The 26,173-nt window shown below is 38.3% G+C and overlaps 1 protein-coding gene across 2 annotated transcripts in view; it reads right to left on the reverse strand.

Annotated features, from left to right (window-relative positions):
- The window catches only part of LOC116513624 (glypican-5-like), a 347,795-nt gene that overhangs the window by 137,191 nt on the left and 184,431 nt on the right, over positions 1-26,173 (reverse strand). For both annotated transcript variants that reach the window (XM_032224782.1, XM_032224783.1), the window contains one exon: positions 5,019-5,139. In XM_032224782.1, the coding sequence (XP_032080673.1) occupies positions 5,019-5,139 (121 nt within the window). The remainder of the gene's footprint in view (positions 1-5,018; positions 5,140-26,173) is intronic.

A 26,173-nucleotide genomic window follows, 5' to 3' on the forward strand; every position in this document is an offset into this window, starting at 1 on the left:
ACTTGGACAATAATGTAAAATGGATATTTCCACGTACATAGATAGAAATACAGACTTTGTTATATTACTGCTCACAATTGAGAGATTTACACAAGGAAACATTTTCTTTTGATGAAAATGAATGAAAAGGAATAGATTTTTGCCAAAACTATGTATGAAGAGTGTTTAATGCTAGCAGCATTTTCAAAAAGTTATATGCAACTACAAATTCAAATTTTCCAGCACACAATAAAAAATAAATTGAATAAATTGGAATAAAATATAATATATAAAACTCTGAGAGTTCCCTTAGAGACTTAAACAGATGTGTATATTTCCTATAAAATATACCTTTTACATGAAAAAATGAAATATTTTTTTCATTTTAATTATTCTTATATTATGCATTCAGTATATATGCTGCTATTTGATTCTGTCACCATAATTCAGTGTAGCGCTCTGACGTATGATTAATTTTTCCTAATGAACAAAAAAAAGCTCCCACAAAATGCACATAATAGGTCATCTGGGCAAATAATTCTTGAAACGATTTGCAAGAGGAATGATTCAATAATACCTGCATACCCAGAGAAACAGCATATGAATAATAAGTAATCACTTAGGATTATATACTTGCTAGCACATAACAATAAGATAGGGAGAATTTATATTAATATCCTTTTTTCTGTTAAAATGTATTTATGCTTAAATGAGACATTTTGCAGAATCTATACCTATACCTATAATCTTCTGTTTCTAACTCTGAAGCTTGTTAGTAATCTTTAGTTTAATTATAGCTAAAGTTTCTGTTTTTCACAAAACAAACAGAATATTTGTAATTTGAATTACATCAAAAATCCATTGACAACACTAGAAAGCAGCAAATACTTTTCATACCAGAAGTTAGATTAAGAAATTGCAAAGATTCCAGAAATATTACTTATGCAGAAAAGCAATATCTCCACTTTGATTTTCTTACTTGACTTAAGGCAAATTTGGGGGCTTTTCATCTAAAATCTTTTCATCTAAAATCTCCCAAATGACTGAATCATTGTTTCTGGAATAAATGATGTTTCAGTCTAACAAGAAGTTAAGCCACAGGTGCAAAAACTAGTTAAATCTCAATAAATAAAAGCTTGGCAGTGGTAGAGGACAATTATTTTTATTTATTTTATATATTTATTTAGTTTGTCAAAACATGTACAGGTATAAGTATAAACATGGACATGAGTGCGTGAAAAGAAGAATATTTGCACTTCTACCATCTTCTCTAGTCCATGATATCTCTGTATCTAAAATTCCAAGAAACCAGTTATCAGAAAGGACAAATCAGGGCTCTATGGAAAAATGATACGATCATTTATCATGATACGATCATTTATCATGATAAATGATTGTATTATCAACATTTATCAACAGGCAGTTTCTGTATCATTGCATAAATATGGATGAAAGGAAGATGTTCCGTTGCATTTTAATGCAACCTATCCAATTTGCAGCTTAATAACAAGGACCAATGCAATGAATGATAAAACTACAAACTATTTCTAAAATACTAAAATGATGGGGAGGATTAGGAATAATCACTTTTCTGAATCAGATGCAACTGTGGAATCTTCTGCTCAAGTATGAAATCTCACATGGAAGAACACTCCATGTGTAACATTCATTCACAATACTTTGAAATGTTAGTTGTTTTTCAAGTTACTTATGGAGCTGAGATCAATTTGAAGATCTAAGCAGCATAAACACATTTTCCTATTTAACCCAATTTTACTAATGTTTAGACCTAGGAATAGGATACTGAAATCTCACATTAGAGAGACTCAAATGGAGTTTGCAGATTTTATTTCCATAAGCTAAATTCAGCATTGATGTTCTGAGGATGTTGAATGGAACTATATTTTAAAGCAGGACAAAGACTTAAGACCACACATTTATCGTGTATACTAATGTTTAATAATCAAACTCAGGATTTGTTTAGTATTTTTTGATATGGCAATATAGTTGAATCGTATATTTATCATCAAACAATTCTTTAACTGAGCACAACAGGGGTCAACACAAAATTCATTTTAAAAATTTCCCTGGGATGTAGACCTGGCAAGTGCATGTCTTTTGGTTTTAATATAAAGACAGCACAAGTTTAAATAATTTAAACTTATTGTCAACATGAAGATAATGATAATTATTTCAGCCGATACAAATAATAAAATATATTAACTACATATCTTAAAAGGTATGTGGCAGGATGGTGGCTCAGCAGTTAAAATGCTGGGCTTGTTAACTGCTTCAAGACCTGAACATCACATGACGGGGTGAACTCTCCCAACCTTACCCCAGCTCCTGCCAATCAAGTAGTTTGAAAGCATGCCAATATAATTACATAAATAGGTACCACTGTGATGGGAAGGTAACAGCACTCCATGACATCTTGCTGGCCACATGATCATGGAAATGTCCTCGTACAGTGCTGGCTCAATGGCCTTGAAACAGAGATGAGCACCACCCACTATAGTTGGCAATGCCTAGCCGAGTAAAATCTGCAGGGACTCCTTTACTTTTTAACTTATTAAAAGATAGAACATCCTTTGATTTCAACTCTACTCCTAGTGATTTACTGGATACATCTATGCAGTTTCTATTCATCGAACTGTGATGGAAGCACCCTCTCCAATTCTTCCTTGCAACACTCATGCCCTTCCTGTATTGTTTCAGAAAATGAATATGACTTACTAGTAAGTAGATGACAAGAATTTTCCGCTAAAGTAGAAAGTGTCTAGTTTGTTAATTGCTGCCATACTCAAAATTTAAAAAAAGAAGAAAAGGAAGAATATTCAAGATAGTTTTTCATCAACTGTTATATATATATAGGGGCATGAGGTATTCAGGATAATACTGAGGTGTTATCCATTATAGGATAATACTGTAATATTATGATTTACACTAGAATTCCTGAAGATATCTATTCATTAACGGGTCCAATTAAATTTAACAAACATGCATATAGAATTGCAGCTTTACTTATCTTTTGAGTGTGAGCTTTTGTTCATTAATTAATCCAACTCTAAGATAAAAAATATACATAAACTACTACATATTTTAAAAAGTAGAATCTTCTTTGATTATTTTATCTATGATAAAAGCTCACTAAACTCATGAGAGGAGTAATTAGTAATGCTTAACAATAAAGCTTCTTAAGGCAATAATCAGTATTTTCTTTAATTCATGCAATCAAGCATATTTTACAGAGCTGTATTTGTTAGGGGGAAAACATCACTTAACAAATGTTTTCTCTTAAAGGTCAAAAGAAAGTCACAGAATAAACCTTTACTTGATGGAGGAGTAATTGAAGACAGAATGTAATGTTATACCATTCATGGAATTACTACTTTTCAAGTGCAGGTTATGTTCTAGTGCTGAAGGCCAGGATCTGAAAAGCTACAGATGGCACCCAGCAGGCTGAGCCTAATGGAATACTTAATGTTTTCTTCCTGCAAGGCTAGTCAAGACATTTTGTTGTCTGAGCTGTAGAATAAGAGAATATCCTCTTCGGTTCCATGGATGAAATTGAAGAAGAAATCTTCTTCAACAACGATTGTGGGATATTCTTTCCATTGTTGTAGAAAGTAACATTCTAATTTATGTAGTGCAAAGGAAGAGTGTGTGGCTCCTAGGTATTTCTTCAAAATCTCATTTCTCATCATCTATCACCTAAGGGGATATATATCATCCCCACTGATGGTGAGGGTGATTTTGTCCCTTTGTATGGTAGGGCATATGCCATACCACACATTGCTTTTGATTAAAAAATATAAACAACATTTGCAAGGTGGCATCAGATTGGAGATAGGCTTTTGTCAACATAAAAGACTTCTAACCTCAAGTCCCAGAATAAAAAGCAAAAGCAATGAGCTATAAGAGACACAGTGTTTATCTCTTTTTTGACATGAATCAGCACAATCAACATTACCATTAGTAACAACTGTCAAAAATTGCCTACCTTCTAAGGGAGAACAACTGGGGAGAGATGCTACCCTGTCATTACCAACCCATAGCAACACTTTCTCGAGTTAGACAAGAAAATATGCTTACATTAATGAAAAACAATTTCAGTTAAATATGGTAGGTTGTTCTAGCTAATTTGGACTGGCAGTGCATACACATTAGTGCAATGTCATAATAATACAAACTTTAATATATTCAGTATCAAGGGACAGATCAAAGTTCTCAGCAGATGGCTGCACACAGCTCTCGGAGCTCAAGTGAATAATTTGACAGCACAAGTTCATGATGATTCTGACATGCCTACTGGCAGATCATCTTTTGTTCAGAAAAATATACTTTCAGGAAAACTTTAAAAGCTATTTTAATAGTACCCCATATGGTTAGTGGAGGATATTTTGAAATCTTACTGCACTGTGCCATCGTAAACAGAGTCTAACTCTATAGAATTCTCTATATTATGAGTACAGAACTATTGGAATTTTGTACACATTCAACTTCTTGGACTATCATAGGAGTTTACTGCGACTTTGTGTCATCTTGCCAGGTCAGTAGATAAACTCTAAATTAAATGTATTTCTTTTTAAAATTGCTGAAAAGTCAATGTGGATAACCTTAATTATCTCACAATGTGTGTTTTAGATCAGTTCAGTTCAATTCAATTCAGTTCAGGTCAAGATTTCCCATTAGACATAATATAAAATATAGCTATGTTCTGGTTATTCTGCACTAAAAGAGGTCATTTCAAATGATATGGAGGGAAAAATCTTTGGTATTACCTTAATAACACTGATGAAGGCATTCTTCAAAATTGTGAAGAAGGGTTTTGGGACCGGCCTTCACAAGTATAACACATGGTCCTCAATGAAGATGTTTTTCATGTTTCTAGAATGCTCATCTCCCTGTAAAGTATGGAGTGAGATGTTTTCCCTCCAGTGTGCATGTGCACGGAAAGGATGAAGAAGTGGGCAAGAAAGGCACACAAGAAAAGCTTTTACAAAAGCCTTTTCAGTTCTCCAAACATAAATACTTACTTGATTAAAATGTTTCAACTTGTCAATTAAATGACTTATCTGTGGATCCAACCCTCTGACTACCAGCTCTGGATTATTCATTTGGGCTTTCAATCCATTTGTAACCACTCTGCTTGTATAACTGTAACAGAAAAAGAAAGGAAAGACTGATATTAATGAAATATATTTAAGTACGGGAAAACAGAATTCTCAGACACCTATGAATAATGTCTTTTGATGGATTTTTGTTTCAGTGAAATAGGAGCTTCTTTAACACTCTAAGGGGGAAAGATTAAGTGCCCTTCTGGCATTGAATAAATTATGTTTAATCCTTGCATCTAAATTTCACCAGTACCTGAATCTGTAGGATGGTAATATCTTTCTTAGATCTAAACACTCATAAAATTGTTGTTTTGTTATTAACATTTAAATAATTTTAAATAAATCAAAAGAATATAATTTCATCCAGTTGGTTGAACTCAATTTGTTGAAACTAAAACATTTAATACCTGAGATTGATTTGCAATTGTTTTTACATATCCCTTGGTTATTCATAAGTTTTATTTTCCAGAGAAAATGATAGAAAAGAAATAAATGTTCTAAATTGCTGCATTGTTCTTATATAATAACTTTTCAGATCTTCAAAATTATTTTATGGTAAACTTTCATTCATCTATGATTTATTTACTGATATGTATATTAATGGTTTAATAACACAAAGGAAATCAACTAACTGTTTAGATGTTAAGACCGTGGAGGAAAATTCCATGAAGAAGGCACAATGTTTTCATACATTATTTCTACCTGCATTGTCTCAGGAAGCTTTGTCTAGCCCTCTCTAATTTCAATTTTCTTTCAGTGGTTGGGCACATCTATATGGACTTTACTTGAAGGCATACTTCAGGGATGGGATCCTAATGGTTTAAGAACAGATTCACTGAGTACGCATCCTTCACCAGGATGCATGCTACGCATATGTGCACAATTTAGAGAATGCTTGCCATCGCGATCAATGCTTGGGAAGGAACACACTGAGATGCGGCAATCCACTATGCCATATGACCCAGCTGAGAAGAAAAAGGTAGGTATAGCACAAGGGTAGGCGGGAGGGGCTACTTGCTCATGGAAGCAAATCGGTTCACTCCCAGCTGATCTTCAAAGCTACCGGCTCGCTCGAACCAGTCCAAACCGGTAGAATCCCACCCTGGGCATCTTCCAAATCTCATTGGATGGCAACATTTAAAGGAAAGGATATGGATTGTACCCATCCTATCTAACCTGATAGATCAGGCAGATTATAGGAAAATAACCTACCTCAGCCTGAATCAGTCCATTTTTCCATCTACAGCATAGGCAGCAATTACTGGCAATAGCTCTCTAGAGTTTTGCATAATATATTTTCTCAGCCTTACCTGGAAACGTTGCTTAAAATCCATCTGCTTTATTACTAAGATATACCATCTCCCCACTCTAAAGTTAAACTAAAATAAGTGATATATTGTAGACATTTCAAAAATTTAACATATGGAAGAAAAATATTCCAAAGCATTATGAACAAAGCTCTTATGGAACTTGCCTAAGTTAGGATTGAAAAAACTTGCCTGCAAGAGAACAGTACCGTTTGCAGTTTCATTTAAAATGAAGCAGGAACTGATCAGGCATTGATGAAAAAAATGGTATGACTTACTATGTTTTCTGCAACAGTGAAAATGAAGAGCACAAATAATTTCAAACAATAAAGAAATGTAAACTAAAAGTTACAGTATTTGTTTTTTAAAAAGTTGAAATTTCACTGAAAAAGAAGTCTTGGTCTAGTCACATCTAGTCACATTGGTCTCAGGGCTACCTTACCTGAAAATATATTTCTACCGAGATATTAATTTTAATATTATTGAAACCATCAGTTAATTTCACTCCTGGCAAATGTGTCCCAGTTTCATGCTATAAATCAATTTTGCTGTCTACAATTTACCTTCATTTGATAGGATTGGTCAAAGTGTTCTTCTAATCCTTGTTATTTCACATGCCAGTATTGCTATCTTTTTCTAATGTTGATCTAAGACAAGTCTTATGTGCCTTTAGTTTTGCATAACACACAATTTGAAAATAATGAATTGGTTAGGGTGAAATTGTGAACTTTGATACAGAATCTGCAGGTTTCTTGAATTTCCCACCAGAGATTGGAGTCAAGGTAGAAATCTCCAAAGGGCTCATACCATGGATTGAGGCACAAAGGACCATGTAGGCTTACACTTTAACATGTGAAAGTGTAGCAGAGTGGAAATAAATTTGTCTACCCTTAACTATATACTCAATATATACTGTACATAACTTCTGCTTGAAAAAAATTCAGATTCAGCTCTTTTCTAAAAGTGATATGAGGCAAAATACCCTTTTTCATTTTGTCCATTTTTGTGTTCCCCATGTAATAGCATAGAATAATGATCAGAACATCATAACAAGACTCAATCAGAGACCTTTTTTTAAAAAATGGAAACAAATAAAAAATAATGTCCTTAATAGTTAGTGAATCATTTAAGAGGATTCACTAATTTTCCAAATCAATGAACCCATGAGAGATTTTTAATATTTGGTAATACAAATTCTAATTAATTATGCAACTTTGACTAGAACTGCATCAATGTTTGCATATTATTTAGGCAGACCATATTGAATGTGTCCATATAATTATTTTTGCCTGGCTGAACTAATTTCAAGGAGACCAGAATGTTGTATGTACTTTGTTTTAACAAGGTCATTTCTAACATTTTTACTCTGTCTGGTATAAAGCAAAGTTTAATGCAGACAGATCAGATTTAGTTTTTTTCTCAGTCCCATCTCCAGCTTTTTGGAGTATTGTCCCACTCAAAGACCAAGTACAGCTTAGAAAAAGTTATATAAAAGAATTTGCAAATGAATTTGTCTACCATAGGAAAAACTAAAACAAAACTAAAAATTAGGAGCCAAAAGAAAGCAATATTAGAGAATCATCAGGAAAATATATCTACAGACACTTATATTTTGAAGGGACTATACTGCCATTGCTAAATAGAGGAGCTGTTTGCTAAACATAATTTTTTAGAAGTCATTATTATAACCTTGACTCTGTTTAGTAATCTAGTTATTCATAAAAACTAGTTATCAAATTATAACATTTTACCCACATATAATCACTTATCATATCAATTATGAGCCAAGGTGGCGCGGTGGTTAAATGCAGCACTGCAGGCTGACTGCTAGATCAGCAGTTCAGCGGTTCAAATCTCACCGGCTCAGGGTTGACTCAGCCTTCCATCCTTCCGAGGTGGGTAAAATGAGGACCCGGATTGTTGTTGGGGGCAATATGCTGACTCTGTAAACCGCTTAGAGAGGGCTGAAAGCCCTATGAAGCAGTATATAAGTCTACTGTTATTGCTATAAAAAAAAATTACCACCGACCCATGTATTATAATAATTTATTATTAATAAATTGTCAACTATCTTTAATTCTGTTTATTGTTAAAAATATTATTTGTTATAGATTTAGTACTCTCTTATTAATCATCATGTAAGAATACCCAGCTCTTACCTTCAACAAATAAGCATCAAGACTAGAGGCACAATTATTTTTCTTAGTTTTTCTAAGTTTTACTGTTATTATTTTTTTCAAAAATCAGTCCCTAATACGTCGATTACAGGGAAAGCATAGATATGTTGGAATATTTATTCCTTACCAAGTTTGTTTGTTAGCTGGAATAAAACAAACAAAAAACAAACAAGGCCCCAGGCAATTGCATGAATTGTTCTTTATTTTTCAACCAAAAGCAATAAAACAAGCTGTTAGGTGTGTGTCTACAAGAACCCTTCCATTCAGTGCAGCTTATATATACTTTACAATTAGCTCCTCCTATAAGATTCCACCCTTTGTCTAGTTACCCATTTCCCATTTCAACAATATTTCATATAAGGAAACTTCATTTTCTCCTTACAAACATCTCTACCTTTTCTGGGTATTGGTTTATCTAAGAGAAGCTATATACACCTTATATTATTTATCTCACTTCCCTGAGCAAGCTATTTCCAAGGCCTATAAACGGTGCAAAGTAAAAAAGGCAAACAAAAAAATCTTAAAATAAAACAAGTTTCAAAGTCTTAATAAACACATGAATGCACCATCAATAAAATATTCTAATACTACAAAAGCTTTTAGTGGATATTTTATAAAACTCTAAAAGGTGTAGGTGCTATTTCATCATGAACCAGAAGAATGCTGTTTGAGACAAGGTCAGCAAACCGGCATTGTTTCCTTCATGCTGGGGGCTCTTTCAAAGCCTACGAAAAAGGCTGTCCGTCTTTTTCTCAACATACACAGACTCCCATATTTAAATCCCTTCAAGCTTTTTTTCATTGAGGTTCAGCTATTGTCTGCAGAGACTGCTCTGGAATCAGTAATCTGAAGACTGTTACCCTGAGATATGTATAATTAAGGTCTTTAAGATAATAGCTTTAAAGTACTCATGGGAAAATAGTAAATGTAAGCAAAGCAATGAAGATATATATATATATATATATATAAAGAAACTGTGTACTAGTCTGGCTACTTTTACAACAAACAAGTAAACTATCAAGCAAAGTTTAAACAAAAATACTTTTGGGAAAGTAATAGAAAAGTCTTATTCATTTCAGAATATACATAGTACACACATATACTGAGAGAATGGGAGAGAATGAGAAAGAAAGAGCAAGTGAGACAGTGAGAATGTATTTGTGTGCATGTGTATGCGTGCATTGTGTGTATAATTTATGCTTATAAATAATCATTTAGATGATTGATTTCCTGGAACAAATAAAATTGGAAACCCAATTCTAAATGCTTCCAATTGTCTTTTATGAAGAGTTCAAATGATGTGTTAGAAAGTCTGTATATCTGATTGACAACTTGTTAGAGTCTGCCAATTGTAATTGTATTATTTTGGCCTCCAGTGGTTGTAGGGTGCACATCTAGTCCCATAGTAAAGAAAAAGGAGAAAGGCCAATTCCCCACTCCAGTTTTTCTCTCCCCCCTTTATGGAGGCTTTGTTTTTTTTAAGGAAATATAACTTGTAACAGCTTCTTTTATATGACTGAAGAAGTGTTGATATATGAAAACATGCCAAAATGCTTTTAGTTTTTAAGGTGCTTCTGCTACAACAGACTAATATTTCTATTTCTTTAGAATAAAATAAATGAGCCTGAAAGATTCATTTTGAAATTCTTACACAGATAGACACCGGTGGTATATATTTCAAAGCTGTTCAAAAAGAGTAAAACTGAAGTAAAATCCCATTACAGAAAACTGATGGGTTTTCTTGGCAGAGAAACAGGAACATTTCCAAATATTTTTATATAGATAATCTGGTTTCATAAAATGTATATAAAATGTAGACTATCTATAAAAATGAAGGAAATGTGAAGAAATTGGGTCATTTATAGAAAATGAATGCACTGAGTTGCAAAAAAATATATGTGAAGAAACAGTATATGGCTCAAAAGGAAAGGAAACACCAGGAAAATAGTGGTTGGATGGAGGTGATGAGATCAATTCCATTATATTTATCTTCATCCCTTTTTTCCACGTAGACATTAAAGAATATAATACTCTGTAGAGCTATTGTACAGAGGAATGAACAAAACTTCTGTATCTAGCTTTCAAATGATCAGCAACTGAAGTGTGGTAAAAATACGATTAAACTAGTGAATGCCTGCCAAGTAAATGTAGGGATTTGAAGGGGGAAAATAGCACTTTGAATTGGATGTGGAAGCAAATTTGAAATCAGTGCAATTCATGAAGCAAAAATGTAATGTTTGTGTTCTCAGAGGCATACATAACTGCCTGTGCTGTTGCATTTTGCACTAGCTGAAGCTTCCACACACACATCAAAGGCACCCCATGTAAAGTACATTACAATAGTCTATACAGGAGATGATTAGGACATGAGTAACTGGGTAAGTACAGCCTCACAATTTAGGATGACATAATATTGTGCTGGTTCTCTTCCTTCCTCAGTCATTGTGTTGATCAAGACTGAGAGATCTCCTCCTTAGTCATTACTATGTGGGTTGCTGAAGGATTTGATGCACTGTCCTTTGGGGGAAGTCATCCATTGCCATGAGGCATGGTGTCATTAATATGCTGATGATGCTCAAGCAAATTAAGCAATACTGTGGAAGTTATGTCCTGGTGCTTGGAAGCTGTAAGGTCTGGATGGGAAACAACAAGCTTCAACTGAACCATGGGAAGACTGAGTGGCATTGGGTTTTAGAGTTTCCAGACTTATGAAGTTTTGCAAAGCCCACCTTGGTCTCTTCCTTCAGCAGGAGTCATGAATCTGGAAGAACTTCCAGATTGTGATTCAGATATGTCTGGGGCAGTAATCTGTACACCTAATCTGTACCAAAGATGGTACAGACCAAGATATGGAGACACTGAAACCCAATGCTATGCCATCCACTTCCAATCTCCAGAACCTATCCAGAAGAATATCAAAGCTGCCAAGAAATTAAGTAGAATGGATGCATTACTCCACCTTGTTCGCACCAGAGACCACCCATAAGTACAACTAATACTGTTCCTATCTCTTGTCTAAGTCCAAATCCTGACTGAAAAGGGTTCAGATAATCTATTTCATCCAAGTCCACTTAGGCACTGCACAGTCACCTTCTACACAAACTTCCCACAAAAGGAAGGTGGGACACTGGATGAAAACTGTCCAGTATGGTAGGATCCAGAATGACTTCTTAATAAGGAGGTGAATCAATGCCTCCATGAAGAGACAAAGAAACCATCTCCTTTCCCAAGGATTAATTAACCACCAGGAGCACCCAGCCACATGTCCTCTTCCAAGCAGCCTTAGCCAGCCACCTGGGGCATGGATTTAAGGAGAAGGAAGACAAGTTCATAATCATAAGGACTCTGTGTAGTTCCTCATGTACAACAGTTTCAAACTGTTTTCAGATAACAGGTCAAGCCTATGGAACTCCAATGGACCTGTACCAAAGCTGGCGTATAACTGGGTATGAATTTGGGTGATTTTTGTCTGATGGATGCTCCAAAAATTCTTCTGCTTGGCCTTGCAAATAAATCTCTGGGTTCCCCTTACCCAAAATAGCTTGGGATCACTCAAAACCTTTCTCAAGAACAAAGGAAGATATGCAAGACTGTTAAATCACCTGAATTTTCACTCAATAGTATTTCAAGCTGTTTTAGGAGACAAGATTCACTACACAGCTTTTTTCTCTGGCAATTGTGCAGAGCATCCTTGGATGACATGATTTTAAATTCTTACTTCCTGTTATATAATGTTTCTGGATAGAGCATTTCTACAACAGCTGTTCTAAAGTACAAAATCATTGTTAGTTGAACAGACAAAAATCATACTCAAAATTGAGTAAACTAATCAAATTGATAATTTGAGTCTTGGAATTAATAGCAAACTATGATGTCCTAGGAATGGACAAAAAATATCAAGATTAAAATGACCCTCTGTCGTTTTAAAATGACCCTGGACCTCAGGAATATGAATTGTTAAGATAATAGAATAAGTCAGCAGTGACTTCAACACTTCCACAATAATAGGAACTTTGCCCTCTAAAATCAGAAATCAAGCCAGCTGCAATACTATATATTTTACCAGTGCAATCCTCATGAGATGGACCACAGCTCCATAAAAGTCAGCTAACATCCCTAGGGATTTTGAAAATGATACCTACCAGTACAATTGTAAGGCACAGATTGAGAGGAGTGATGCCTTATACAATTTCAGCTTTAACCTTTTTAACACATTTTCTATAATTTTGTCTTTTTTTAAAAAAAGCATCTAGATTTAATAAATTATGGAATACAAAAAAACAGAAATTATCAAAACTCATCTGTGGTAAATGTATGATAGTCAATAGCATCTTTTCATCTCTAGGATATACAACTTTAGAAAACATTTAAAAACCAGATTCTATAGAACACATTTTTTTCCCAAAGGTTTGTAACTGGCTTATTTTTACCACCACACTTCCTTTTTAAAGGAAGGTCACATAAATGAATGCATGTACTATGAAAAATCTGAAAAAGGAATGATTTAGGAAGTCAATTTATCAAGCCAACGTTTTCCAATCTTTTTGCTGATATTGGTGAAGATTTATGACTGATTATCATTGCCCTCCCTCATAGTTTAGGTTCCCCTTCTGCAAAGACTCATATTCCCGGTGTTATGGTTTCAGAGTTTGCTGTCATAGATGTAACTTATGCCACAAATTTAGCATTATGTATTCATTGCAAAACTAGACTGAACAGATACCATTTCTTTAAAAAGCACTATATTGAAAACATTTTGCAATACTGAAAAAAGTACTTTTGAAAATACATAAATGCTCATACTTAATTACCAGTATATTTTTATGATATTGGTTCTCCCTTATGAGTACATCCCTTACCATAAAAGTGCTACTTTTGCAGTAAGATAATAAATAATACAGAGCATCTACTCTGTATTTTTTTTAAAGATCCTATATACCATTTCCAGCATTTTTGAAAGCTACTGTCAGTTATTGGACACAATGTTGGACTGGATGGAAAGCTCTGTATTCAGTATAAGGCAGTTTTTAGGCAATGCTTAGTAATATAGTTAGAATTTTAGTACAGTTTTTTATTTTTACTAACAGAAATACATTGAAAATAATTTTCCTGAATTCTATGTAAAAATTATATATATATATATACACACATACACACACACACACAACATAAATACTTTTAGATATAAGTTCAGGAGGTTGCAACATTCTGAACATATTATATTAAACAATCAGACACGTGCAGTCAGGGGAGGCAGGGGAGGCAGGGGAGGCAGGGCCTCACCACTGTCATCATGAAAAGAAAAAATATATAAAAGGAAAAAGGCTGAGCTAGTTGCTGCCAGAGTCACGGTGGATGACTCTGCTTAGTGCTTAACTGTGTAAAAAAGCCTCTAAAAAAATGCCCTCTACAGGGGACGGCAGGAGAACGTGGTGCCTCATTTAGTCTGACTTTATGATCACTCGAGCAGAGCTAAACAAGGGTTAAAAGCCGAAAAATTCCTTATGTAGATGAGGCACGTCGTCCTGCTGCCCCCTGTAGAAGGCATTTTTAGAGGCTTTTTAGAGGCTCTGGGAGCAACTAGCTCAGTCTGACCTTAGAGCTCATGCCTTTTTCCTTTTACATTTTTTTCTTTTCATGATGGGCAGGCAAGAGCAGAGTTGAAATCCTCTCTGAAACAGCTGGAAAAGGTGTTTGTGTGGGGAGGGGGGAGGAATTCAAAAAGTTTGATTGCATGCAGAGCCACGTTGCCTTTTCAAACACACACACACACACACACACACACACACAGACAGAGCTGGATAAAAGTATATAAGCCCAGCTTCACTGATTACAAGTTTGAAAAGGCAATGTGGCTCCACCTGCAATCAAAGGCTCGGATCGGAAGGCAGCAGGGGAATGGGGGAGGTATGGCAGAGGAGCTACTTTCAAGCCATTGGAAAATATATCCAATCCAACTTCTGTGTTTGTGTTTGTGTTTGTTTGAGAGTGAGTGAGTGAGAGAGGGATCCAACTTCTCTCTCTGTGTGTGTGTGTCTGTTTGAGAGAGGGGGGAGGGAGGGAGAGAGGGAGGAGAAGGGGGAGGGAGAAGAAAAAGAATGAAAGAAAACTTATTTCGCAAAGGAGAAAAAATGCTGTCGCTTTAAATTGGAACTGAGCATGCCTGGCTGTGTAATTCTGGGAGTTGAAGTCCACAAGTCTAAAAATTTTTGAAACCCCTGTGTCAGTGCCTCACCAGCCATAAACCTCACCGCACGTCACTGTAAACAATATAAAATAGAATGCATAATTTCTGGCCCATTAAAAACATGCTCCTTTCTATGGGGAAAAAAAGATACACTTCAAGCCAAAGAGTTAAGCATGCTAAATGAAAAATCAACATCTTCATAAACACTTGATATTCTTTTGTGCTTGTCAAGAACAATGACTGTTGTTTTTTATCTTATGCAATCATTATTTTGTGAAGGATGAGAGACATCTTCATTATATCAGATTTGAAGTTAGATTTTATTTACTCAATATTTTAATTTCTTTCCTCAACTATCTGTTATCATCCCAAACTCAAGTCACCCAGAATATAGTTTATTCCAATTGTTGTTTTTGTGGTTCTTCAGCAGCAATGGAAAACATGCCACCCACTGCCTAATCTGCACTATCCTTAGATGAAACAAGCTGAGAACTTTGGCAACAGTGATTTGCCCTTATGCTCTCAGACAAAAGGGTAAAGAGGGATGTAATAAATGAGGGAAGAGATTTCTCAGTGCTTTCACTTTTGGCTTTTCCACCAGGACCTTGGGCATACTTGCTATTAGCCCTGCAACAAGTTGTGGCTTGAGGAAACAAGGCTTCCAACTAAAAAAATAAAATTCTCCTAATGTATGTTATCAATAGTACGCTTCAGCAAATGCAGTAGATGAAATAGTCAATTGTGCTACATATGCACCCTTGTCCAAATGCATGCAGTTATATATGCATGCTATGAAAATAAAATATAACTCTCAGTCCTATTCAGATATTGATTGCCTAAGTGAAATTAAACCCTGAAGAGTGACAGATCTAGTAATGCAGCCTAAGAAATCTGAAGACACTTCCAGCAAAAGCAAAACAAGATAAGGATTCTATTTACAAATAACATACCCAAAAATGTAATGTCTGAATAGGGACAATGGGGAAGTATAAGATTTGAGAGCATTTATGAATGAGTATCTACTCCCTCATTCATAAAAGGCCAAACTGGGGAAGTTGTGCTTCAGAACTGTTTAAAATTCAGTGATGACCAACTGACCTATTCACTGACTGGCATTAGTATATCTCCTGAATAAAAGAAGTGATGGTGTGGTGAATTTGTCACGACTGAGAAAGCAAGTATCTGATTTATGCTGCATGTGTGACCTGCCTACTAGATAAAGCAGAATCCAGAGTCCCATCCAAATGGGATTGATGGACTCAAGGCTGCTAATGCAAATATCTCTTCACACAAAGGCTAGTTAAATGAGACAATTCATAATGACATGATTGCTGCTACTGCAAAAGCCTTACAAGAAGTTTATAACACGCAAACCATTTTGTTAAGAATCATGGATATAAATGAAATTTATAAACACAGAAGCAAATTACCTCTCAGAACTAGATATTGGGGACAAACAGGATGATCATCATGAGAGATGTTTAGTTTAGTGGTATCCCAGATAAACTTTGATCCATCATCTTCATTTTTCAGTTTGGTTCTAATGGCCTATTTGGATCCTTTGTAACGCTAAAGTTTTGTTTTGATATGATAGCCAATTGTCTTCCAAGTCTCTGTCCAATTCTTCTATGGAACCCTCTAATATTTTTTCATTTCTATTTTGATCCGGGAATCTTTTCTGCATCTGAATTGATTATTGTATTATATTCCATAAGATGCTGACTTATTTGTTCCTGAGCCGAGGTGGCACAGTGGTTAGAGTACAGCACTGCAGGCTACTTTGGCTGACTGCCGAAATTACCTCTCAGAACTAGATATTGGGGACAAACAAGATGATCATCATGAGAGATGTTTAGTTTAGTGGTATCCCAGATAAACTTTGATCCATCATCTTCATTTTTCAGTTTGGTTCTAATGGCCTCAGTTATTTGGATCCTTTGTAACGCTAAAGTTTTGAATTGCATTGATTATTGTATTATATTCCATAAGATGCTGACTTATTTGTTCCTGAGCCGAGGTGGCACAGTGGTTAGAGTGCAGCACTGCAGGCTACTTCGGCTGACTGCTAGTTGCAGTTTGACAGTTCAAATCTCACCAGGCTCAAGGTTGACTCAGTCTTCCATCCTTCCGAGGTCGATAAAATGAGAATCCAGATCATTAGGGGCAATATGCTGATTCTGTAAACTGCTTAGAGAGGGCTGTAAAAGCACTGTGAAGCAGTATATAAGTCTAAGTGCTATTGCTATGAGAGATTGTAAATTCTGAAAGATTAGACAGTTTGTATATTTAGCCCTAAATTATCTTATTAGCAGCTCTATGGTATCCCATCATCTGGTCCCTAGTTCTTTTTATTGAAGATATCAAATATTGAACATAAGGTTCATTCATTTTAGAGATTTAGAGATTTTATTAATATTTGTAGGCCGCCCTTTTCCCTGAGGGGACTCAGGGCGGCTCACATAAAATCAGGGAGGGGGAATACAAACATTGACATAGAGACATATAATAAAATAGCAAGCAACATACATTCATCATTCGGGAGGGGCGCCTATCCTTGTCCCCAGGCCTGACGGGCTAGCCAGTTCTTAAGGGCTGTGCGGAAGGCCTGGACGGTGGAGAGGGTACGAATCTCCACGGGGAGCTCGTTCCAAAGGGTCGGGGCTACTACTGAGAAGGCCCTCCTCCTTGTAGTTGCCAGCCGGCACTGGCTGGCCGATGGAATACGGAGGAGGCCTAATCTATGAGATCTTATTGGTCGCAGGGAGGTAATTGGCAGAAGGCGGTCTCTCAAGTATCCAGATCCACTACCATGCAGGGCTTTATGGGTGACTAATAACACCTTGAAGCGCATCCGGAGATCGACAGGTAGCCAGCGCAGCTCGCGGAGGATAGGTGTTATGTGGGTGAACCGAGGTGCACCCACGATCACTCGCGCGGCCGCGTTCTGTACTAGCTGAAGTCGCCGGATGCTCTTCAAGGGCAGCCCCATGTAGAGCACATTGCAGTATTCCAGCCTAGAGGTCACAAGGGCCCGAGTGACTGTTGTGAGAGCCTCCCGATTCAGGTAGGGTCGCAACTGGCGCACCAGGCGAACCTGGGCGAATGCCCCCCTGGTCACAGCCGTCAAGTGGTGGTCAAACGATAGCTGTGGATCCAGGAGGACTCCCAAGTTGCGAACCCTCTCTGAGGGGTATAGAATTTGACCCCCCAGCCTGAGTGATGGAATATTGATCGAATCTTTGGGAGGGAAGCACAACAGCCACTCGGTCTTTTCTGGGTTGAGCACAAGCTTGTTAACCCTCATCCAGTCCATAACGGCCTCAAGGCCTCGGTTCATCACGTCTGCCGCTTCATTGAGTTGGCATGGGGCGGACAGATACAGCTGGGTATCGTCCGCATATTGATGGTATCTGATCCCGTGCCTGCGGATGATCTCTCCCAGCGGTTTCATGTAGATGTTGAATAGTAGGGGGGATAAGACCGAGCCCTGAGGCACCCCATAAGTTAGGGGCCTAGGGGACGATCTCTGCCCCCCCACTAACACCGACTGCGACCTGTCCGAGAGGTAGGAGGAGAACCACCGCAACACGGTGCCTCCCACTCCCACCTCCCGCAGTCGTCGCAGAAGGATACCATGGTCGATGGTATCGAAAGCCGCTGAGAGGTCAAGGAGGACCAGGATGGAGGAATGTCCTCCATCTCTGGCTCTCCAGAGATCATCGGTCAATGCGACCAAAGCGGTTTCTGTGCTGTAACCGGGTCTGAAGCCTGACTGGAAGGGGTCGAGATAGTTTGCTTCCTCCAAGGACCGTTGGAGCTGGAAGGCCACCACCTTCTCAACAACCTTCCCAAGGAAGGGAAGGTTGGAGACTGGGCGATAGTTATTAAGAACAGCTGGATCCAGAGATGGTTTCTTTAGGAGGGGTCTCACCACCGCCGCTTTCAGTGCGGCAGGGAAGTTCCCCTCCCGAAGAGAGGCGGTAACAACCGCCTGGATCCAGCCTCGTGTCACCTCACTGCTGTTAGTAACCAGCCATGAGGGACACGGGTCCAGTACACAGGTGGAGGCACTTACAGCCCTCATGGCCTTGTCCACATCCCCGGGGGTAACATCCTGAAACTCAACCCAGAGATGTTCTACTTGATCCTCCTGTGCCTCGGCTGGAACTGCGGGGATGGAGTCCAAGTCCGACCGAAACCGAGCAATTTTGTCCGCTAAGAATTGGGCATAGTCCTCAGCTCTGCCCTGCAAGGGTTCCCCCGCTTCCCTTTTATTCAATAGGGAGCGGGTTATCCTAAACAGGGCGGCTGGGCGGGACTCAGCGGACGCAACCAAGGTGGCTATGTGAGATCTTTTCGCTGCCCTAAGTGCCCTGGTGTATTCCTTGGTGCAGGTGGTTACCATTGCTCGGCTCGATTCGGACTTATCGGACCTCCATCGGTGCTCTAGGCATCTCCTCCGGCGCTTCATCTCCCGGAGTTCCTCGGTGAACCAAGGAGGTCTCCGGGATCCGCCGCCTCGGAGGGGCCGTAGTGGCGCAATCCGGTCGAGGGCCTCCGATGCTGCCGAGTGCCAAGCAGCAACCAGAGTCTCTACCGGACTGTGGGCGAAAGTATCAGGAATAACCCCAAGCTCCGTCTGGAACCTTAACGGTTCCATAAGTCGCCTGGGGCGGAACCACCTGGTCGGTTCCTCCTCCCTACAGTGGGGGTTTGGTCTCCGGAAGTCGAGCCTCAGTAGGCAGTGGTCTGACCACGACAGGGGTATGATGTCGTTACCCCTCAGACCAAGATCACAAATCCACTGCTCCGAGAGAAATACGAGGTCGAGCATGTGCCCCGCCGAATGGGTTGGGCCCCGAATTACTTGGGTCAAGCCCATGGCTGTCATGGAAGCCATGAACTCCTGCGCCCCATCAGAGTTTTCACCGAGCGACGGCAAATTAAAGTCCCCCAGGACCATCAACCTAGGGAACTCAATTGCCAGCTCGGCTACCGACTCGAGGAGCGAGGGGAGGGCTGCTGCAACGCTGTTGGGAGGCAGGTACGTTAACAGCAGACCCACTTGACCCTTGAGGTCCAACTTTATCAGCAGAGACTCACACCCGACAAGCTCCGGAGCAGGGACCCTACGAGGAACTAACGACTCCCGGATAACAACGGCCACACCCCCACCCCTTCCCTGGGCTCTCAGCTGGTGTAGCACCTGAAATCCTTCTGGGCACAGCTCTACAAGGGGGACTCCTCCCTCTGGGCCCAGCCAGGTTTCAGTAATACATGCCAGGTCTGCCCTCTCGTCTAAAATTAAGTCCTGGACGAGAGGAGCTTTATGTACCACAGACCTGGCATTTAGCGACAGCAGCCTGAGTCCAGGGTCCTGATCACTTGCGCCATCTGGTCTCGGAGTGGGACTCATAGGGCCGGAAGGAGGGATCTCTGTGATGTAGCGAACCCTCCTTCCCCGGTAATGGCCTGCCCTAAAGTCCCCGCCGTATCTGCCCCTCCCTGTTACGACCGTAATACCCCGACCCTCTCCCGTGTCTCTGGTCCCCTCAACCACCCCCATGGCCCCCGCATCTCCCGGCAGGTCCTCCGAATCATACATACCCATGCACTCCCCCAAACAGTCCCCACGTAAAAATTAAAAACACAAAAATTTACAACAATATGATAATAAAAAGTGGGACATTCATTCATCTCATACGTATCTCATGCATATCCCATACAAAGAGAGAAGAGAAAGATGAAAGAAAAGAAAGAAACTAAAATAGTAGCGCAGTTGATTAAAATTTAAGGTGCGAGTTCAGATGGCAAAGTTGGCTCTTAATGTTCGGAGTTAATGTTCGCAGCCAGGTCCAAAATTTCCTTCTGGGGGTAAAACCAGTATAATAGTGATGGTAACAGTCAGGGCTAAGAAAAAACAGGATCACAGGCCCTAACTATATGGGTGAGGGAAGTCAGACAGTCAAAGTCCAGAATGGCAGGAAACCAATGTTGGTAAAAAAAGTAGCGTTGAAACCAATGTTGATGGAAAAGGCAGCGTTGGAGAAGATGGTAAAGATGGTGCTGATGGTATTGGGATAGAAGCTCCAAAGGGGCTAAGATGGAGTCTCTTAACAACAATGGGCGGCAATGATCGTACCAACCAGGACTAGATCGTGAGTCCAATATCCAATGTCCAGTAGCCGTGAGTAAGGAACCATATGGTAAAGTCCCGTATAAATAAGAGCGAACTGAAGGCCAGGGAGAAAAGGAGAGGCCGTGCTGTAAAAAAGGCCTAGGGGGTAGATTAAGGGGTTGTGGTAATGGCCGCAAGGCCAGCTGCCAGGTCTTATACCGCCCCATATCAAACCAACTACCCCTCTATAAAGTCAACAACAGAGTCTAAAGAGATTCCAAGAGAAAAACAGGGCCAAAGATGTCGAAAAACGCCAAAAACATCCAGTAGTATAATCCACCAGAGTAGAAAGGGAGGGGGGGGGTGCCTAAAGAGACTACAGCAGCCGGGAGAAAACCAGCTGCCTTGCCTCCTCCAGCAACGTTCGAATCACCCACCTCCTTTGAATAACAATAGTCCTCCGGAGACAACTAAGCACCAGGGTCCTCCCAATCAGCAAAGGAAATAGGGCTAAAGCTAGGACCATAAAAGGTCGTAAAACGCTGGTCCAAGCTGCTTGTGGGTGACTAAAACGCCTAAGGCTTAAAACGCCGAAGCAAAGCCTTTAGCGCAGCGCCGCCATTCCGCCAGCCTAGACGAGCGCTGCAAAGCACACTCCGGGCTGCTGCGTGGGACAGAGGACGTTTGAGAGTGTCGACCCTCCGAAAGGTTGTTCATTCAGCTCCCCAGGATCTCGCTCCGTTGCAGGGACCCTGTTTTGTAAGGCTCCGATCCAGAACGGCGGTTTATTTCGGCGTTTTTTTGCTCCACCGGACGGAGCAAAAGAAACCAGCGGCCATCCTGCCTCGCAGGCTTTCATTGAAGAGACACTGACATTGAACGTCTACCACTGACGTTTATACCTTGGTGCTTATATGAGGGGTTTTTTAAATGACATCTCTCTTCGTGCTTATATTGGCTTCCTATGATGTCTCTCTAGCTACTATAAGGCAGGCATATTTTGATGGACCTTTGCCTGACCATCAAGGCTATAGTTCTACTAGGTGCGTTCTTTCAGCCCCCAAATAAAATTGTAGTCAGAAGAAAAGACAGATTTCATTGGAGATTTGAAAACAATAAGTCAGCTTTTAAGCTGACATCCTGGGAATGCAGAGTATGCAGAATTACATCATTATTCTTTAAATCATTTCTCATTAAGGAGAACAAATTCCATTCCATCCATCCAAGTTCTCCATATGTTACAGGCTTCTTTGTTGGCTCATGCTCTGCCCATCACTGTAATTATTATCAAATTTTAATGGACTTCAGGTAGACACTGATATTCAGCAATATAATGATCTGTAATCTATTTTTCCAAAGAATACTAGATGAAGCCCCAGTGAAAGCTTTCCTGTGAGCTTATGATGTAAATTTAAGAAGTTGCTTGTGGGGAATAGGAAAAAAAATAGATCAATGTTTTTATTGGTTGTATTTTGAATAGAGCAGTATGCTTCCAACATCAACAGAGAAAATAAAAATCTATGAGAAATGTGCTGATGTTTACAAGAACCCAGCACAGAAGCTAAGCATAGCAGATAATCAAATTATATGACTAATCCTGTGTTACATCTACAGAAAACAGGACAGTCAACCTAAAAGTGTATAAATAGAACAAATACTATATTTTTGAGAGACACACATATTGCATTTTTGTGAATGTAAAACAAAAAAACATCATTTCAATTACAAATTTATCAGCAAGTTAACGTTACTGTTGATGAGAAATGCATTTCTGTTCATTGTAGGCAGAAGGCCAAATCTATGATATTAGAGGATTCCAGGTCTGCCATTTGATTCCTGTAACACCTGCCTGGAGACTCACTGCCTTTGGAAGCTTGATAAAAGTCCAAGTGCCTGGGCTAAATGGAGCTGAATCTAGGATGGTAACTATATGCCAGTTTCTGCAATGAATGCATTAAGATTAAATACTATACCAAGATAAGCCTGAAATTTCTCCCTCCCTAGGCCTGTTTTCTGCAAGATCAAGGGATGTATAAATGTGGAAAAGATAATTTAAAAAGCAACATTTCAAATGAAGAACTGTCTTAATATTTTATTTGGGCAATGTCTGGAGGAATAGCAGATCAAGCCTCTTCATTGAGCATAATAATTAGCAAGCTCAAATGTATTTTTGCAGTAAGAAGACTTATACATAGTTGAAAAAAAAGGGCAGAATATTACTATTCTATGCTCCCTGAAATACAAGCAATATTCTAAGCTTGCCAAATGCTGCTGCAAACAAAACTCATCATGCTTAGCAGACAAATACACATCAAACACACATCAGTGAAGTTGTGGCTGACATCAGCATTAACTACCAAGTTCAGAGGGTTTTCCACTGAGTTACCTTTTATTTCTTTTTTTTAAAAAAGTCTGAATTATAGCTAGTTATATATTTAGCCAAAATTTTCAAAGTGTTGTGAGTTTTCTCATACTGTGTATGGGGAAAGATTTACCTTGCAGTAAGAATGGAGTGCAAACCTGAAATCCTTTGGGCCAACAGCCCAGATAACCAGAGGAAGCAATGATAATTTAGGAGATTAAAACCCTTTAATTGCATTGGGTTCTATACTGTTGCATTGGGTTCTATAAAAGAAATCAGGGGTATCTTCTTAGATTGAGCCAGATGATATGATATGATATATACTGTAGCATAATACAGGTAATCCTTGGTATTTCCATAAGCAATGCAGTCATAAATATACACAATACACATATATATCTGAAATAGACACGGGTTTATCATATATTCACATTATAATTTTAAATATTAAATATTACAATTTAAAATATAACTTTTTTCAATGTATATCTCTTTAAAATAAAATAGCTCATGATGCAGGCATTTTGAATAACTCCCTTTTGCTAGAATGAATGTCCTCCCAATGAGATTTAAATACCCACATCTACCCAATTGTTTTCACTAAAGGCTCAAAGTGCCCTATCTGTGATAAGCAGCAGTAATTAATCTCCCAGCTGTGGCATAAAACGAGTGGAAATGAAAAGTCTTTTATTGGCACTCTCATTATTTAATGATAATTAAACACCAGTGTCCCATAACTGCCCTAATTTTTATTTTACAAATATCCGTCAGAGACATTGCTCTTCCTACATCTGTCTTACAAATCTGTTGCCAAGCCCAAATTGAAATGGGGCACAAAAATGCACATAATCTGGGTACATCTGAAAACATTAGCATTTATCTCCTCACTTTGCTGCCCTTCAGCACTACCTTGAATACTGATCATTTGTAGTCCAATCCATTTGGAAAACAGCAGATGGAGAAGACTGGGTTAAAAAGTCTTAAGTTACTTAATTATTTCACTTATGATGAACCATGCATAATTCTACAAGGGCTTAGTTATGATCCTGCAGCCACTATTGAATATTTCAATTACAAAAGCAGCAAAGCAATCTGTACTGCATTTAAAGTTTCAATTCTTAAAATAGTTTATGATTTCCAGTGATGAATGTTAATTTATATTTAATATATATTTATATATAACTATCTCACTTGATAGTTGAAAAGTATCAGGTGAGACCCAGAAGAGATAAAATGTAAAGGTGAATTACATCTCATATATTAGATTTTGAAACAAAAACAGTTGACCTTAAGGGTCCATAAATAATTCAATAATTATTATTTGTCCAAAGGATATTTGCCCATCTCCACTCCCTGGAGCTTTGGTTTTCTCTATAGTTATATAAACCAATCACCAGTGTAGGTAGACTTATGAATTACATCTCTCTCCAAGCTGGTTCATCCGTTTCTAGAGAAAAATTAAGACAATTTGTTTTATTTGGCCAGTATCAGAACTTCCTGCATGGAATACCATATGGTATGAAACGTTTAGCTAAATCGGGAAAACTGTTACTAGCAGAATGTAATAAAATGTTATTAGAAGATTAAGAGACTTGCAGCTGAAGAATTATTTGTGCCGCTACATGCTCTGTTATATAACCACTACTACAGTTACACTACAAATAAGGAAATAAAAATAACTTTAAAAATGAGGATTTGTATCCTTGTTTATTTACATGCACCAATAAGGAACTCCCAATGCCCTTGGCATGTTCTTCAGCTTTAATTCCCAATGGAAGAACTCACATCACGGTGAATGTTTTCTGGAGTTCACACTATACTTTTCAATGTGTGGACTCAGGACTCCTTAATTCTGCCACAAGGGTTTAAATAAGTGTAAATATCTAGTAAATTAATTATTAATTTTTTTTTCTTAAGAAGAATTAGCTTATCCTTGGATTTCATACGTATCAATTCAAAAACAGGCCATTATTTATTTATTTCAAATACATTTTTAAAAACAAAAAAACATTACTCTTCTTCTAGTTTCCCAGTTGTGTGTCTTTCTCTGTGCCTCTTTCTATATTTCTTCTCTCTCTCCATTATAACAGAGAACTTTCCAGGCATTCAATCATGGACAAACAGGAGGTGGAAGGCATTCTTGGACTAGAACTGAAAATATGTCTTGTGACAATGCTTTTTTACTTTCAATGTTCCAAATTTAATAGGGAAAGTGTGAACACCAGCGCTATACGTAGGGGTGGGGAACTATGGTCCTTTTATGACTTGTGGGCTTTGCCAGCTTAGGAATACTAGGAGTTGAACTTCACAAGTCATAAAAGGGCCATAGCTTCCCACCTCTGCTCAATAGGAGCAGGAGCTTTGTACAATCAGAATCAAAAGGTACAAAGCAATTTTTCTAAGTTTTCTAAGACTAAACAGTGGGATAACAACTAAAGTTTTATAGAGTTTCATACATTGCACTAAGCTACAATGTAATCATTTTTGTGAATTAGCAAGAATGGGTGGGGTTCATTACTTACTAAGCTATAACTGTGTGGCTCAAATCACACATTCCCCAAAGCCAAAAAGCAGCAAGTAATTTTGTAGCTTAAAACAATATGGCATTCTCTAATTACAGTAACTACTTAATAACATTGCATAGTAAATGAGTGTAAAGGAATGGGTTAGTGAAGTAGAAACCTGTGGTTATACCTGACTATAAAATCACTAAGCACCGTGTCAACTGTATAGGATAAAAAGCCATAAGTTATATTCTTCACAGTATGTGACTGTTCTTGACTTCTTTGCACTGTACTGGCTAATCAACTGTTGTTTCTATGGCTTCGTTCTCGTGGCTTCTGTCAAGTCCAGTGAAAAAGCTGAATTAAAGAGAAGCATCGGGAGGTGAATGATTAACGGATGAGCCCAGGTGTTAAGCCTG

Source organism: Thamnophis elegans, chromosome 10 (assembly GCF_009769535.1).
Source record: "Thamnophis elegans isolate rThaEle1 chromosome 10, rThaEle1.pri, whole genome shotgun sequence".
Lineage (NCBI taxonomy): Eukaryota > Metazoa > Chordata > Lepidosauria > Squamata > Colubridae > Thamnophis > Thamnophis elegans.